This window comes from Lissotriton vulgaris, chromosome 12, assembly GCF_964263255.1.
Source record: "Lissotriton vulgaris chromosome 12, aLisVul1.2, whole genome shotgun sequence".
Taxonomy (NCBI): domain Eukaryota; kingdom Metazoa; phylum Chordata; class Amphibia; order Caudata; family Salamandridae; genus Lissotriton; species Lissotriton vulgaris.
The window spans coordinates 575,592,186-575,609,066 of NC_141700.1; the positions used below are offsets into that span (position 1 = coordinate 575,592,186).

The 16,881-nt window shown below is 41.1% G+C and overlaps 1 protein-coding gene across 2 annotated transcripts in view; it reads right to left on the minus strand.

Annotated features, from left to right (window-relative positions):
- Nucleotides 1-209: 209 nt before the first annotated feature.
- Nucleotides 210-16,881, minus strand: part of LOC147677779 (fatty acyl-CoA hydrolase precursor, medium chain-like) — a 239,564-nt gene continuing 222,892 nt past the window's right edge. For both annotated transcript variants that reach the window (XM_086945440.1, XM_086945441.1), the window contains exons 13-14: nucleotides 12,565-12,637; nucleotides 210-810 (exon numbers count right to left, since the gene is read on the minus strand). In XM_086945440.1, the coding sequence (XP_086801566.1) occupies nucleotides 624-810; nucleotides 12,565-12,637 (260 nt within the window). In that variant the 3' untranslated portion in view covers nucleotides 210-623. The remainder of the gene's footprint in view (nucleotides 811-12,564; nucleotides 12,638-16,881) is intronic.

The window sequence follows — 16,881 nt, forward strand, 5'->3', positions numbered from 1 at the left end:
TCTTGGGGTAATTTCCTTGGCGGCCTTGAATTTGCACAGTCTACTTTTTGCATACTCCCATTAAAGCCAACAGAGTTTCCATATATAACTTCTGATAATGAACCTTTTCAGCATAACTCATATAGGTTAATTAACTCATAATATTAAATATGTACAAAAACCAGAAATCATCATCACACTTGGCCAATTGAATAAAAAAAAAACCATTGTTTGTCAATCTTTGTTTTTGTTTTAATGTGCATGTGGTTTAGCTTATCCCAACATCAGTGAATAGAAAAGCCATTATTGATGCCTCAACTGCAAAATCCAGTGTTAAAGACCAATAGATTAAATATAAAGACCATGGACAGGGTTCACTGGTGACACAACATCTATTAACTATATAAAAGCATGCCTTGAATATAAACACAATTTACATAACTTTTTAGTTTAATTGGCAAATAATTGTTTCTAAGTTGTCATGGGAACTCTTTAACTGCTGTTTTAAATACATTATATTTTTGCAACTATAGAAGGACTATATATAAACTCAGAATGTACTGAGTTTACACGAGTATTTCCTGGTGATGGGAACTCAAGCTCTAACCTGCTAATTTAATTTTGACCCATTCCTATGTAGTTTATCACAACTCTTCATGCATTTTCCTTTGTGCATTAATAGCATTAATTTTTTCAGGCAGTGTCTCGCTCCAGAAAGTCATTCTATGTTGCTTAAGTTGTTTTCCTGCTTTCGGATGTAGGCTTATCTGAAGATATTGCTCATCAGCAGCATACACTGGCCACTCAGGTAAACCATCACCATTGGGGTTTCTGTAAATAGAACAGGGAAAAAGTGACATATTTAAAAATAACTGCAGTTGTTAACAGAACTGATAATTATGTTTTATCTTAAGATATTGTTAGTCAGTTTCATAGATGGGGGATTGAGCTAATCCAACACCAATGGGGTTTCAATAAAGAACAGTAAATAGGTAATATATGAAAATCATTACATTTGCTAATAGTTGATAATATGTTGAATGCAGCAACATGCCTATGTACTCTTGGGATCTAAAACTCATTCTAAAGTTGGGAATAAGACAACTCCCAAATAGTGATTTCATCCCCTCTAAGAATGTGGAGGGAAGAGACCAATGATTATAGACCTATTATGTAGTTTAGATTAAAGAATTCTAATTGATTTTAGAGGTAATTAAAAGAAAAATATTTATGTCTACGAAAAGAAATATGTTGCAGATGAATATGTGTTCATACATGTAAATAAAAATATGGATCCAGAGTAATGTTGTTATATAAATGTATGTCACATAACGTATAACTTAGGAACAAATTGACAGAATTTCTATCTTATGATGGATAGTGTATAATTTCAGGGAAGCAAGTTTTAAATAATTGACCGAGTTAGGCAAATATCTCAACAGTTCGCGAGAAATTTATGAACGGCTAGGTATTGATGATACATCATCTTTAGGTCTCCTGACAACATACATATACGTGAAAGAAGTAGATCAGGTGACTAATATAGAATACTTGAGTAATTATATTATCCAGGCCTTAAGTTAAGAAGTTTATCCCATATCTGGATGTTGAGGGAAGTGATAAAGTTAACGACAGGAAGAATACAAAAGTGAACCTTCCTTTAGTGTAACACAGATGCCACTTTGTGTAGAGTGACAGATGATATTGTAGTCACATTGATATTTCAGTGGGCCCACAGATAATCACAGTGGTGCACAGGTCCCAACATAGTTATAAATTCCTCCCTAATATTAAAAGTCCTAATTTACGTGTTCCTCATGGACTTTCAAAATGTAGGGATTTAGTACATGAGAAACTAAACAAAATGCCACATAAATAATAAAACTTGGGACTCTGAATATAGACAGCAGAAACAACGTCGGGACTAAATATAGGATTGTTCACATTAGAACCGACCCGTTGAGACAAGAGAATAATTACACACAATGGCTTAAAAGGTTCACCAAATAGACATGGGATCCCCTGTAGAACACCTAGTCGAAGTCTTCCCTGGAGACAAAGACCAGATAGTGAAACATAGTGAGAAATGGCACAAAACCACTCAACACCACACACACACCCGTGGCCCCAGGAGCCTGCCGGCCCTCCCACTCAGAAGAGACCCACAGGCAGACCCAAAGGCAGTGCAAAGAAAAGCCACTCACAGAAACCAGTGGTAGGTTCACCAGCCCAGAAAATGGATATATGTCGTTACTACGCATGCTTTTACAACGCATGCCTTTACCACGCAGGTTTTACAACGACTTGCCTTGGGGGCGCTGGATAGTGAATAGTTTAATTTACTATTCCAACTCCAGTCCCCGTGGATAGTAGGGAAGGTTTTGGATAGTAAATTAAACTATTCCCTATCCTACAGCGCCCCCCAGTGCAAGTCGTTGTAACGACTTGTGTTGTAAAAGTTGCGTGGTAAAGGTACTGCATGGTAAAAGTTGCGTTGTAAACGCTGTTCCCCCCAGAAAAGGCCAAGAGGAAGCTCCTGAAAATCGACAAAAACAAGAGGGTCCTAGTGATAACAAAGCAGAAGAGGGGACCTCAAGAGAAAACTAGAGACGCCCCGTTATGTCCTCCTCAGTTGACTCACATCATCAAGGTAGTGAAGTGACATATAGTCAACGCAACCACCTTCTTTGCACACACCATCATTGATACAGAAAACACCCCCTTGACAACACATAAACCAGAATTTTGTTAGTCAGTGAAATATCGGCACCTTCGGACCTCTTTTGACGTCTTCAGACATTACACAGAGACAGTTCACCTATACCTATGGGTGCAACAAGAAAGCACCCATGAACATGATAATCATTTGTGGGAGTCCAGAGAGTGCCCACAGATGGGTACAGACCTACCATACAGACATATCCAGAGCAAAACCTGTCATGCTCCAAACATTGCTACGTTTAGGACAAAACCAGTTGCATCTCCTTTCACACACCTCAACACATCCCTGCAAGTACTCTAAGATTAGTTTGTTCCCAATTTACAAGAGAGGATCACAATGTACATACACACTTGCACCAGGTGCCAACAGTATTCACTAAGCCCTACCTTGAAAGTAATATCATCCACCATCCCTCGACCGCAATGACCCTCTAAGGAATTGCAAATTCTTCTCTTTGTAAGAACCTATTGCACAAGTTCCATTCTCTGGAAATGGCAAACAATGTGTGGAGTTCACTAATGTTTTAGGCCTAGATGTATCATCGTTCCTATTTGCGATTTTTACTGAATCGCTATTAAGAAATCGCAAAATGGGATATATGTTTAAAATCGCTATTTTATTGCGATTCCTTATTATTCCTAATTTGCGAATTCGCAAGTTGCGAATTCGCAAATAAGGAATAATTTCCCATTCATTCCTATGGGGCAGGAGGCCCATAGGAATGATTGCGAAATAATTCTCAAATTGCGAATTCGCAATTTGCTAATCGCAATTTGAGAATTATTGCAAGGGTGCAGGAGTGTCTCATGGACACCCTGCTGCACCCCTGAAACTTACATGTGTGTGCATATGGCGCACATACATGCCCTATGGGCATGTATGTGTGTCACATGCCACCTTCAAAATTGCTTAGTTGTGAATTTTGAAAGGAATTCGCAAATTAACACCAACCTCAAATTGGTGTTAATTTGAGATTTCTTAGCCTGAATTCGCAAATTGAAATTGCTTCATACATGGCATTTAAGGAATCGCAATATTGCGATTCCTTAAATGCTTAAGCAAAATAAGGAATCGCAATTTTTTGCGATTCCTTATTTTGCTAATTTCTTATACATCGCAAAAGATGCAAAATGTCCGTTTGCGATTCGTAAGGCCGAAATTCTGCGAATTTCGGCCTTAATGAATCGCAAAAGGCTTGATACATCTAGGCCTAAGTGTTTAGAAACAATGTGTGGGGTTCACTAGCGTTTTGGTGCCCAGCCCTATGTTCTCTCCATTTAATAATACTATAAGCTCTATAACAAATAAACACTTATTTCTAATGACAGACGTGCTCACATCATTTGTTTGGATTAGCTGGATGGAGTGGTGGGTTTGCATTTTTTGATTATATGGATATTGTCAGATCAGTATTACAGACTATTTATACCACCACATATACTATCTATGACAGATGATAGAATATGGGTCAAACACAAAAACAACATAGGCAAAATGCGTATCTACCCAAAAAGAATTATTGTCAAGTAAAATTCTGCTCTGCCAAGAATACCACAGTACAAAATGCGCCAGAAGGGTCATAAAGAAATAGAAACATTTCACTGAAGGACCTCAATATTCGGCTCTAGGAGCCGAAAGATCCATTAATAGAATAAATATTGATCCATTAGCCAGAGTGACCTTCCTGTTCAAATTTAAGGGTTACTGAGAAAACTTAAGCAGTGACCATCATATGACTTAAATTGGAAGCATTTCTAAAATTAAATATGTGTGTCACTGCAGCATCCAGCAAGAACATTTTCATCAATATCAAAGCATTGTAGTAGTGCAGTGGCCTCATGAACACCATAACAAAAAGTGACAATACCAACTAGTATCCCCATGATAGAACTATAACTGCACAGCCTCAGGATTGAGGGCTAGGAGAATTAACACCCCAAGACACACAGACAGATGAAGAGTTATTGGAAAACATAGACAAGGCACTGCAGCTTATAGATCGCTATCTTGAGGGTGACTTTGAGAGGAACTTTGACAAAACTAGAATAGACGCGTTTGTTGACAATTGTACAAAGCCTGTTGCAGTTGTCCGACCAATGGTGAGGTACCCTCTAGAGGAACCATGGATTAGTAATGGTGAGCAAAGGTAAAATATGTGTTCATTGATCTACCGCCGTCTGTGCCATCGTGACCTGGAACAGTGGCCATCTTGGTCACTAAGAATTGGTTGTGCTATCTCCTATTGACACTATTTGCCGAGAGAAACACCCAAGGATCAGATCACCATTTTAACCCATGCAAGAAGATAGGAAGAGTAACAAACACATCTGTGCCACTAACTAGACATAAGTTGCAGGCTGACAGTGCACCTGAAGTTTACAAACTGAAATGATTGTCTACATGTTTGAGCTAATAAAATCAACAAAGTTCTTTTCTAAACAGGATACCCATAAATCTGACAAACCGCCACTGCACCTCCAGCGGGTGACTAACAGACGCCCATGCCATTGGGAACTCCAGTATACATCAGGAATAACAAGGAAATAACAAGGAAATAACATCTTTTGGTTAGGTCAGATGGGCCATTGGAAGAAAATAAATCACCACAATCCACATCTGTTAGGGGAATGGGCTGAGATGCACCAATCACATAAGGGCCCGCTTCCCCTCTAAGCACGGCAGTTCCTCAAACCCCTGCTTGAACAAACACACAGGTTGAGACACCTGGTGTCTAACCCTGCCTTAGAACATATGCTGATGAACAAGTGCATGCTGTTGAAGAAGCCACATGTAAAGGTCAGAGAGCTTTGGCAAAACACATCACTTGTAAAGGTCACATAGCTTGGCCCAATTAGCACTTAGCATGATATAACCACTCACTGCGCTGTTACATAAAAATATTCCTGTTTTGCTTACATTCCGAGAACAGAAACCCACAGTGGGGCTATCCACCTATCATGCATGGAAACTACTAAAAGGTTAATGGGTTTAGAAACATATTGTGGTTTTTCGATATAAATATTGCTGCCTGCGAGCAGTACTTCGGTGTTGTGAACCATTTTAGGACACTATTGTAAATTTCCTGATTCATGCCCTTATATGGGTATAAATCACTATGTCCTTATATAGGCATAAGAATCATAACCATTTTTAGACATAGCTCATGCAGTCCAAATTCGGCAGGGCTACTTCCACTAGTTCAGAAAATCTACAACGATTTCTTGGAAAACTCAGCTTCAAGACTAGGGACTTTCCCTTGCTCGAATTCTGACTTGTCCAAGAACTCATGGTGTTTTCAAAGAGCTGAGAGTCTTAATGACGTTATTATGTCCACCTTTACATCAAACTCGGTAATTTCAAGGTATAAATATGCCCACACTTGCCATAGCAAACACACAATGGTTTGGAGCAGTTTGACTATCTACTTGCCCGACGCGCCCTGCTACTGCAAGTGCCGAAGGATACCGACCCTCCAGCAGACGCACTGAGAGAGACGCTGTCTTTTCTCCTGCCAAGAAATCCAGCTCCAGTGTTTCCAAGTAACCCTTGCAGGTTGTTGCGAAATCGAGTCCTGTTCCTGACCTTCTTCATTCCAAATTAAGATACGAAGCTGATTAGACCCTAAGAGAACTCTTGGACAGGTTCTTGGCAAAAGAATAATCTATTTATGCTACAGCTCACTTACTTCATCCCTCGTACTAAGATTAGGTTAGGTACACCGGGTATGCGTATTTTAGAAGCACCAGTTGAGTACTTTTAGCCTCTGTTATTTATGTATGTATTTATTTATGGTCTAGGAACCATACAATGCTCTTACAGTATTATTTTCTGCTCTTTTTACTGTATGCATTATCTTTTGCAACCAGTTTTATGATTGTAGCAGTTCATTTATTATGCTTGAGAAAGAAGACTGTTTAATAAATCCTTTTAGTGAAACCGCCTGTCTTTCTATTTACTCTGCACCTCTGGTGAAACGAAGCATGCACGATTGACTGAGTGAAATATTTATCTATTATTTCCACAACTCTGAAACTCAGTTTTATCTTGGGGAAACAAAGTTGTCATGTTTATGCAGTTGTCAGAGGCTAATCCCTTCTTGTGAATTCGAAAAAGTTTCTTGTGACCTCTGAGCTAGCTGGCACTCACAATTAAGTCTATTATTTCCAAAGGGACCTAGTAGACATAAGTCCTACGTCACATCTATAGGATATATTATTCCAATGTGCAGAGCCTATTGGGAATATAGGAACTACACTACATCGGTACATCAGGTTTCAGCTCCACAGAGGTGACTGATCTCCCCTACAGTATTAGACTAAACCTGTATTACTTTGCCAATTGTGTCTTAGTGTTTTCGTTCTCAGAGTTCCTCAAACAGTTTTTAGACTCTGAAGTGCACTGGAACCTGCTGGCCAGGCATGTACTCTGACCCCTGAAAGTATATTAGCAATTGGCTAATTCCTGATTGGCTTATTTAATTTACACATAAATCCCTATTATATTGTACAAAGTATGCCCATGGCTGGTAAGCTAAATATTACCAGTGGACTTCAGCACTGATTGTACCACCACTGCTGTGAAAAAGTGAAAACATGACTCTAGGTCTGCCATTGCAGCCTGGTCGGGCAGCTTTTAAACTGCAAACCTGACATGACAATATAACCCTTTGCCATGCCCATGCCTTCCTTTTAAATATTGGTAAGTCACCTCTAAGTTAGAAAGAGAGGCTGCACCATGGAGGCCAGCACCTGATGCCCCTACTGAGTGAAGATAGGACTTCTGAAAGAGAGGTTCTGCTCCTGCTGTTGAAGTCAAGGAGAGAGACACTGAGGGCTGTACCTGCTCCCACTTGTTCCACGTACCAGTAAGTGGACTACAAGGGTTAGGTGGGTAGCCTTATGTTATGCTTCATGGATGAGCTAAATAAGCCCTGCACCTGCATAGTGCCAGCTGACCAGTTCTCATTGGACTTGCCCTGGATTCTAGTGGTGTAGCCAATAGATCTAGTTCTAAAAACCTGCAAGATCCCTCTCACGTCATTGGCCCTCGGCTGGTGCTAGAATGGACTCTTTTTTGACACAGGACTGCAGCGTGTGAGCCAAAGGCAAAGATAATTCTTTCTGATCCCAAGGCCTCTAGACTACCGCTAATTGCCGGTTTGTGGATGGCCTTGAACACTGTTAAGATCCCGCTGAGAACCGAGGCCTTCATCGGAACTACCTGAACTTACCTGATCCATCAACGTTGAAGCCAAGACTGGAGTCAAGTCACAGAGGGCCATTAACAAGATAAAGAATGTTTCTAAGTGCGAAGGAAAAATTTTGACCGGAACCAACCCAACATCTGTAGAACCCTGATTTCAATCACAGTTGGCCTGAAACTTTGACTTTGCCCCGGACTCTCACATTCAGGGTTTATAGACTACTGCTAAGAATAAAGAGTAAAATACAGTTATTTACGTAGTTTAAAAAACTTTTCTATACTTTTTGGAGTGAAAAGCAGCAATTTATGGAAAAAAATCATAACTCCTGTTCCCTTCATCTGATTTCTGTTGCAATGATATCTATTTGAAGATAACACATATACTTTACTTTAATAAATTGGAGTGGGTTTTTACTGTGTGTTGTTTCTTACTTATTGACTATTTTGTCCCAGATAAAAGCTTTACAATTCCATTGAGTTACACCTGACTGCTCTGTGCCACAGCTACCTAGGACTGAACTGAGATTTCATTTAGAGTAAACCTAACTGGGCCTGATACGGATCAGTGACATTATTGCATAACATGGGAGAACATAAAGGAACGCGAGGGAAACTTAGGATGAAAAAAACCAAATAGAATACAATGATATACAGAAAAATATTCATTCATTTAGCCTGTATGTACAAACGGTGTTTGTTGTGGTTCAAATATTTATGTGGCTGCGAGGTAAAGGGTTGCTCAGGATGGCAAAAACTGATTTTTTAATTCATGTAAATTTATTGCATTGTTAAGCATGAAATGCAGTTTCACTACAATGGATAGAGAGCCAGGTGTAGTTCCAGATTGTGATTTGTTTGTGAACGATTTGTGAATTTTGTTATGAGGGATTTTCTATCCCTACATTTATTAACAACAACAGTGGGATTTAAGAGTCAAACTGTCTCTTTGTTTCCAGAATTCCATGGAGTACATCAGCCAGATTTTGTGTTGATATACAATACACACAGTTGCAAGATGTCAATGCCACCTAGTATATTAGGGTAAAGCACCAGAAAGGTCTTGGGTGTGATGGAGCAAGGATTCGCAAGTAGAGTGACTTGCTTGTACTCAACCCTGTCAAATAACTCATAACGTACTAGTTAACATGTTTTGTCTAATTAATATTGCATTACATGACATATCTAGCATCTATGGGACGCTTTCCAACGTGTTTTTACTAACTATAATTCGCTTGCATTAAAATGGCTGCTGCTACGCGGGATTTTCTGCTGCGCATGCGTCTGTCATACTCACGTGACATGACGTACTATCTTGCTTGGAGGGAAACTTTTGCTTCTGCGCACGAGAATTAAGATGGCTGCTTTGTGTTACAGCATACATGAAGCTTGCACTGCTGCTTTTGCTAAGCTGTTTGTTATGCCTAAACACTAAACGCAATAGTTAAAATAAATCAATGGGAATAGAGTAGAGCTAAGTGGTATACAGTGCATCCATTTATTCTGTGTTCTAAAACTGTTTCTTTTCTATTTTTTTTATGTATTACATTTCGGGCTTGTGAGGTGTTGTTACTCCATCTTGAAACACACACTGCGCATGTCAAACTCCAAGAAAGAACTTAAATAATTTGTCATTGAACTGAAGCCAAACTTTCATCACACTAGAAGATGCGCCTGGGAACCTAACCAGATGACCCCAAGCGGAAGACAAACTGTTAACATTGTATTTCTATAAGAACATTCAATTGTTGGGTGGAATAAAAACGCATGGGAAAAATAAATTGATGGGCGGGAATGCTTAATTTCAATATTCAGAAGAAAAGTTTCATTTTGGTATGGTGTGATGGCCTCTCCTCATCCTTTTGTCCAATCAAATTGGGGATCCTTACACTTGCAACATTGAGGGGTGGTACACTCCCATGGAAAATAGTATAACTAGAGTAGGCTTAGCTAGTTAATTTGTACGACTTGTCCGAATAGCTAACCTGTCACTGATCCAACTCACTCAATAGGCGATCGAGAGCAGAGGTGCAGGCGTAGCGCTCTGTCAGAATAATCGGTCAGAAGAATCGATAACCCAATCGGGGTTACATGGGAAGTGAGATTCGAAGACCCAATCAGGGTTTGGCTGTTGGCTGCAGAGAAGGTGCAAAGCAGGCGTAGCACGTTAGCTGTGGGTGCTGGTCTTAGCCTGAGGTGGTCCTGTCCTGATCCAATTTGGTCCGTACCTGTCCTGATTCTGGTTTGCACCTATTCTTTCCTGCTGGCACCTTCACTTTGGGGTTTTGTCCTTTGACCCAGCCCATGGCCAGTGTTGGTCTTCACACCATTCCAGGTAAATATAATTAATATGGGCTCCTCATTGTACTGTTTCTCCTTTTCTACCCTCCCTATGTTTAAATGCCTAATGAAAATTTCTTGTTGAGTGATCAAGTTTCAGTTAATGTAGTATGGACATTGACATTTAATAATTTACATAGATAAAGAGTTTAAACTTTTACTGAGTCTGTGGTTATTATATGAGTGCAAATGATATATTTCTACCTATTATTCTAACTCCTTGATCCTTTAGGATTTCTGGTACCAGGAGACTAGGATTGGTAAGTCAAATGGTATAGGTCCTGAATGGTTAAACAAACATTTGATATGAGTGTAGGTTTACCTGTTCATTTGTGTATATAGTTTTTATGGGCCCAGGTGAGTACCGTAAGAAGGGCAGGTGAACCTGCACTCTATCAGGTGATAAAAAGAAAATTGATTGTGTAATAATTGTACACTGATTGTTATTACAATTTGCCATACTATAAAACATAGATTGAAGGTATTTGCTCATTGAAATTACTTTCCCAATTGAAATCTGTGCATGGTATGATAAATATTATTTTTACATTCTGGTTGGAGGGGAGCCTAGAGCATCCCACTGGCCTCGCTGTCTGATGCCTGCAAAGACCTCCTCCTTTCTCTCCCCTATTTCTCTTTCCTCTCTCTCTGTTTGACTCTTACTTTTTCCTTCTTCTAATCTTCTTCGGTATAAAATAAACTTGACACAGAGGATGAATCGCAGACTTTTTTTCGTGCGAGGGGGTTGGTGGGTAAAAACCAGCTAGAAACGTTTCTACCTATATGTACATTTTTTTTTTAGTTTTTCATAATAGCTTATCATAAAGTAATTAGTTTTAAATGCTATATGTACTTTATGTACAAGGCCCTGTTAAGATGCTAGGAGAGTGTATAAGCTGATATGGGTCAGCAATGAGTGGAAGCAACAGCAACAGCAACAGGAGCTGAACCCCTCAATCTCATTTAGATTGGAAACATATTTGACTCTGAAGGCTGGAACATTGCGTGCCCTTGACGCTTTAAAGTCAGAAATGAAGCGGAGCCTAACTTCTTGATCAAGCAAGGATTGTACATGGGCATCAAAAAAGATACTCTCAAAATGGGCACAGTCCCTCACAAAGGCCTCAGCACTCGTGGTGGAGGCCCCCCAGTTGTTGGGACTTGGAACAGTGGCCATCTTGGTCCCTAAGAATTGGTTGTGCTGTCTCCTATTGACACTATTTGCCTGTAGAAACACCCCAGGATCAGATCACCATTTTAACCCACGCCAGAAGACAGGAAGAGTAATGAACACATCACTTAATTGCATTTAAGGTAAGTGTTGGATAGTATAGGGGTAATAATAACTCCAGTGAGTGCAACAGTAGGGTAATTGTTGGATAGTGTAGGGGTAAAAATTACTATTCTAACTCCAGTGAGTGCACCAGTAGGGTAAGTGTTGAATAGTGTAAGGGTACTATGCATTGTAATAGTATGCATTGTAATGACTTGTGATGTAATGCCTGCGTTGTAGTGACATGCATTGTAATGACATGCGTTGTAGTGACATGCAATGTAATGGCTGGATTGTAATGGCATGCGATGTAAAGGATGTTGCGATGTAATGACTGCTATGTAAAGGTAGTGCAATGTAATGACTGTGTTGTAAATGTTGTTCCCCAGCAGAAGGACGTAAGAATTGGGTCCCCTGGCAGAGAGTTTGTTGCAGGACCCTAGCCACAAGTGAGGCTCTACTCCCAGAGTCCGCTGCATACAGTTAAAGACCATGCGCAGTAGACACAGCCAGGCTGCATTTGTAGCAGGGTTTGGTGGACCTTGGCTCACAAATCCTTCCATGCATATTGCTGGAAAGCTGCCAGAACTTGCAGAGGTTCCTTGAGCCACCACCATCTCTTAGGGTTCGCTATTCTTCCTCTTCATTTACATATATTGTCCTATTTATGTTGGCACAGTTCTGCCCTCAAAGCTTAGTGTACATTTATCCTCATTGCTTTATGGTAAAGTCTACTGTGCAGTCGACTTACCCTTCATGAGCAGTAGTACTCACTGGTCAAGACCTCAAGGACAAAGGGATCCTGCCTTCCTCTCCACAACGTTAAGGCATTTTGATGAGAAGGATTGAGGCAGCGAGGAGTCCCAGTCAGGTGAAGGCCAGGAGGTCAGCCAAGAAGGGGAGGGCCTTTTTGCCCCTCTTTCCAAGTGGGGCCTCGGCAAGGTATGTAAAGATGTGCGTACGAGACCAAACAACTAGCAGGAAAAGTTCAGAGGGCTAAGCATTATATACTAATGGGTGTTTCCTTCATTAAGTACCAAGTTATCCTTACCCAGTCCTTGCAAAGTTTGCCCAATATTTCATCATTTTTTTGCAAAGGTCCTTCTCCTCGTCAGTAGCATTACCTAGGAGAGGGTATGATAAAAAACATAACTATACACGAAGGTTTAAAACAAATATATTGAAAAAGAAAATGTACATTTACTTCGGTTTTGATATCAAGTACATGGTCATATGTTTAAAATGTCCTGCTTTGCACTGTGAATACAAATGTGGGGCCTAGGCAAGCATCCATTTCAAGAATGAACACACAGACATGCTTTACGCTTTACTACTGCAGCACAGGGAGCTAGCTCGGTTTCACTCAACTATTACATTCAAATTATGCCAGGCACTTTAAAGCTAAGCATGGTTTGGTCCTCTTTTCCAATCAAGAGTTTAGTTTACATCCATACAGAAGCTCTTAAACTATCTTAAGATATTGAATCCATGATTTTATGTTAATTGTATTTTTAGTGCACAGCAAAATGAGGGATGTATGACGGTACCACGCGTACTTTTACAACGCGTACCGTTACCACGCTACTATTACCACGCAAGTCGTTACAACGACTTGCGTGGAGGGGCGCTGGATAGTAAATTATTTAATTTACTATTCCAACTTCAGTCCCCGTGGACTCTAGGGAAAGGAGTTGGATAGTAAATTAAAGTATTTACTATCCTGGAGCGCCCCCCAGCGCATTTCGTTGTAACGACCTGCGTGATAAAAGTAGCGTGCTAACGGTACCGCGTTGTAAAAAATGCGTGGTAACAGTTGCATACCTAAAATGAGCTGTGAGGGCAAAATGGATAAAAACTAAGGGCCTCGTTTAGAAGACGGCAGGCCTGGTACCGCATTACAAATGTGACGGATGTCCCATCCACCATACTATAAGTGCTTGAAGAACATTTCATTTGCAATGTGGAAGACTGGATATCCACTGTGTTGAGGATTTATCCCTCTGCTAAATTCGTAGTAAGGCCCTATTTTCCACGTTGTTGTGCTATTTTGCGCGGCAAGTAGCATCTTATCAATCTACAAATAAACATTGTAATGATATGGAAAAAAGCATTTAAACTCTGATGGGTTTCGCTGCCAAAACTGTTAGGATTTTATTCTATAAAATTAAAATGAAGATTTTTTTTTTCCTTTTCGGTAAGTGTGGTATGTCCCAAAGAGGCAGATGAGTACAGTTAAAAACACACAACGCCACGGGGCAACACTTTTTCTCATGCTCCGGTGGGGTTGCGCCATTCCACATATTAACAAGGTGGAGCTTAATCACTTAACGTGGCTTAAAGCCACCTTGTAAATATGCCCCTTTCCGTCGCAGCCTGCTTCGGCAAAGGAGCAGGCAATGGGTGTTGCCGTGGGCGTTCCACGGCAACACCCATTGCTTTTTGGCTCTGCCCCATTTTTACAAGGATGGGGCAGCGCTAAAAACTAAGGCCAGGTAATACCTGGTCTTAGGATGCTTGCACGAGTAGAAAATATTATTTCTCTCATCGTTTTTTGCTTGTTCTATGTGCAAATGCAGCACACATAGAAAGAGCAAATCACCATTATTGATATTTTTATGTACAAGAAGGTCTCCCTTCCTGCACATAAACAATCGCCCTTCAGCGCTGGCACCCTTGCAACAGGGTGGCAGGGTGCCTGCACCGGCGCTAGGCAGCTTTCTTAGTGCCCGCGCAATGGGAAACGCAGGGGTGCACCATATTTTCGAAAATACGGCACATCCCTGCGTTTTGAAAATGTCGGAGCACGGCATTGCCAAATTTGGTGTAACACGGCGCTCAGGCATTTTCTTGTAAATATCCCCCCCCCTAGTGTTTCTATATTCACATTTTTTAAATCAATCAACTTTGTCACAGGTAAGTAAAATACTGTTTTTAACCAGCTGAATTTATGGAGTTGAGAGAGCGCAAACTGACCAAAATGTAGAAATACATCACACTTACACGTAGTAAGCACAAATCATGAAGAGAAATGCCATGAGTGCTGATAGTATCCAAAGTTATATTCTGAAATGTGTAGTTAATATAGAAGTTTAAATAGAAGTGGAACTAATACAGAAATGTGTGAAGTAATACGATTTTATTAAGCGTGATTATTCCTGAATCCATGTTGTGTAGCTGCTAAAATGTAAGATGGCATACGGAAACGTTGAAATGTGGTAGGCCTCAGGGCCTAAGCAAGGCGGGAGGGGGAAGGTGATTAAAATTCACAATATGGATTGCACTAATGTTTAGTATTAATGAGTAGGTTTTTTTGATTTATAGATGTGTTTACCGAAATCAGTAGAAATGAGTACTAACATGCTAATAATTAAAGAAGAAGTTGAATGCTATAAAATATTGTAGAGCTGGAAAGCTTTAATGTTGATTTATACGTATTAGTCTGGGTTGGAGAATGTTGCAATGCGGTTGGAAAACCATGAGAATTGGGATTAGGCTGCAGATGTCTGTTTGGAAGGGAAAGGGGGTATTCAATTAGTAATATAATGAATAGAAGCTTGTTCAAGAAATGGACCAGACATGGAGGAGGGTTCCGGAATGTTTAAGGGGTATCAGCGGGCCGGAGACGAGTCTGAGAAGCAAGGTCGACTCTAACCACAAGGCCTCATCATGGAAAAAGCCAGAAGCTACACCACGTGAGGGGCGTCTCACGAGGGGCGTCCTAAATGTTGTTGTATTTTTGTATTAGGGACAGCACCCCTGGGTGGAGTTAGAGCAGACGCCTGAGGACCCTTTAGAGAGCGGATGGGTAGGCAGAGAGGGGCCATGATTGGAGAACTATAGGTTTTCACCAAGAGTTCGAGAGTGGGTGGCTTCCCTTGGGAGTCATTCACTGCTGACACCTTTGATAGGTTGAGACCTGGTTAAGTAGGGATACCATCTAGAGCAGGGTAGGGAAAGCCTAACCTGTATTTTCCTTCCGCCTGTAAATGAGTGATAGATTTCAAAATGTGTCTATGCTAACGGCACTATTGTTTTTAGAACTGGTATTGATAGTTTCCGTTGTTCGTCTGAGGGCTTTCAGAGAACACGTGTACGTAGTTGGGCCCGTGTATCTGGTGAATCTCATTTTGAGATGCTTGTACCTGCAACTTATAATAAATCTTTGAAAGCTAGAAGTTGTTTGTGATCCTTTGAAGCAGAGTCCTTTACTGGGGGAACTAACTTGGTAAAAGATGCACTTTCTTTCCTCAATGACAGGCAATAAAGATTCAGTCGGCCAGACCGGGGTTTTAGATCGATAGTGATAAGGTATTGATCAAAATCTCAACCCTTCCAGTTGGTAGCTATAGAGAATGGTTGCCTTCTTGAGGAAGGTGATCTAGGCCAGGTTAGATTACCCCAAGCCCCCTAGAGACCGATGATCGGAAGAACCGCCCGCGGAAGAAGGACCGGATGACGTGAGGCAGAAAAGCAGCAGTATCGGTCGAGAGTGAGTATAAAGGGTCATGCGTGTTAAGATTGCGGTGTTTTGTATTGTATCTATGTTGTAATGTCTGGCGGAGTTGAATGACTGTAGAGAGACTGTGGAACAGGTTGTGAGCGCGCGCAACCGGTGGAAATCTTAGGCTCAAGGAGAGCTTAAGTGGTTCGGGTGTATCGGACACCCAGAGTAATTGTTAACCAGGGTGAAGGGGGTCATGAGGTACCAGTGACCACCCGAAGGACCAGATAGGGGGAACGTAAGAGTGAGTGCGCGAGTAACAGACGCTGGTCGGAAGTTACTGTGTGTGTAAAGAACCTATCAGAGAGACGATAGACATCTCGTCAGTTGTGTTGACAATTACAGATAGACTGTGGACGTACAGTCGAGGGAAGTGACCGCTTGGTCGGAAGTAGTCATTTTTCGGAGTATGAATGGGACGCATGCATGACCGCGAGGAGAGCTGAGAAAGGAGGGGTGCTCCTGCGAAGCGGAGACTAGTGACGTCAGAAAGTGCCGCGCTGGGATTGGCCGGCCGGTGAAAGACCGCGCTGTGATAGGCCAGTTAGCTAAGCCGCGCTAGGATTGGTGGATTGTCATCAGGAAGTAAACAAAGTATTCGAGCTGGAAATCTTGCGCATAATTATGAAGTGTTTTAAATGGTTAAAAGCGCTGTTTAAAAGAGAACGCAGGGGATCGTATGAAGGGGAAGAAGCCCCGCCGGAGGGTACGCCAGCTCATTACATGGGGACAAATGTTGGGCTGCACACGATTCTGTGGATCTCAGAGTGGAGTAAGATGACAGATGGAAATGAGGAACTTACGTTCCCGAAGTACGGGACGTATAGATTAGAGGTGCTACATAGATTAAAAGCAATTATGACCTCT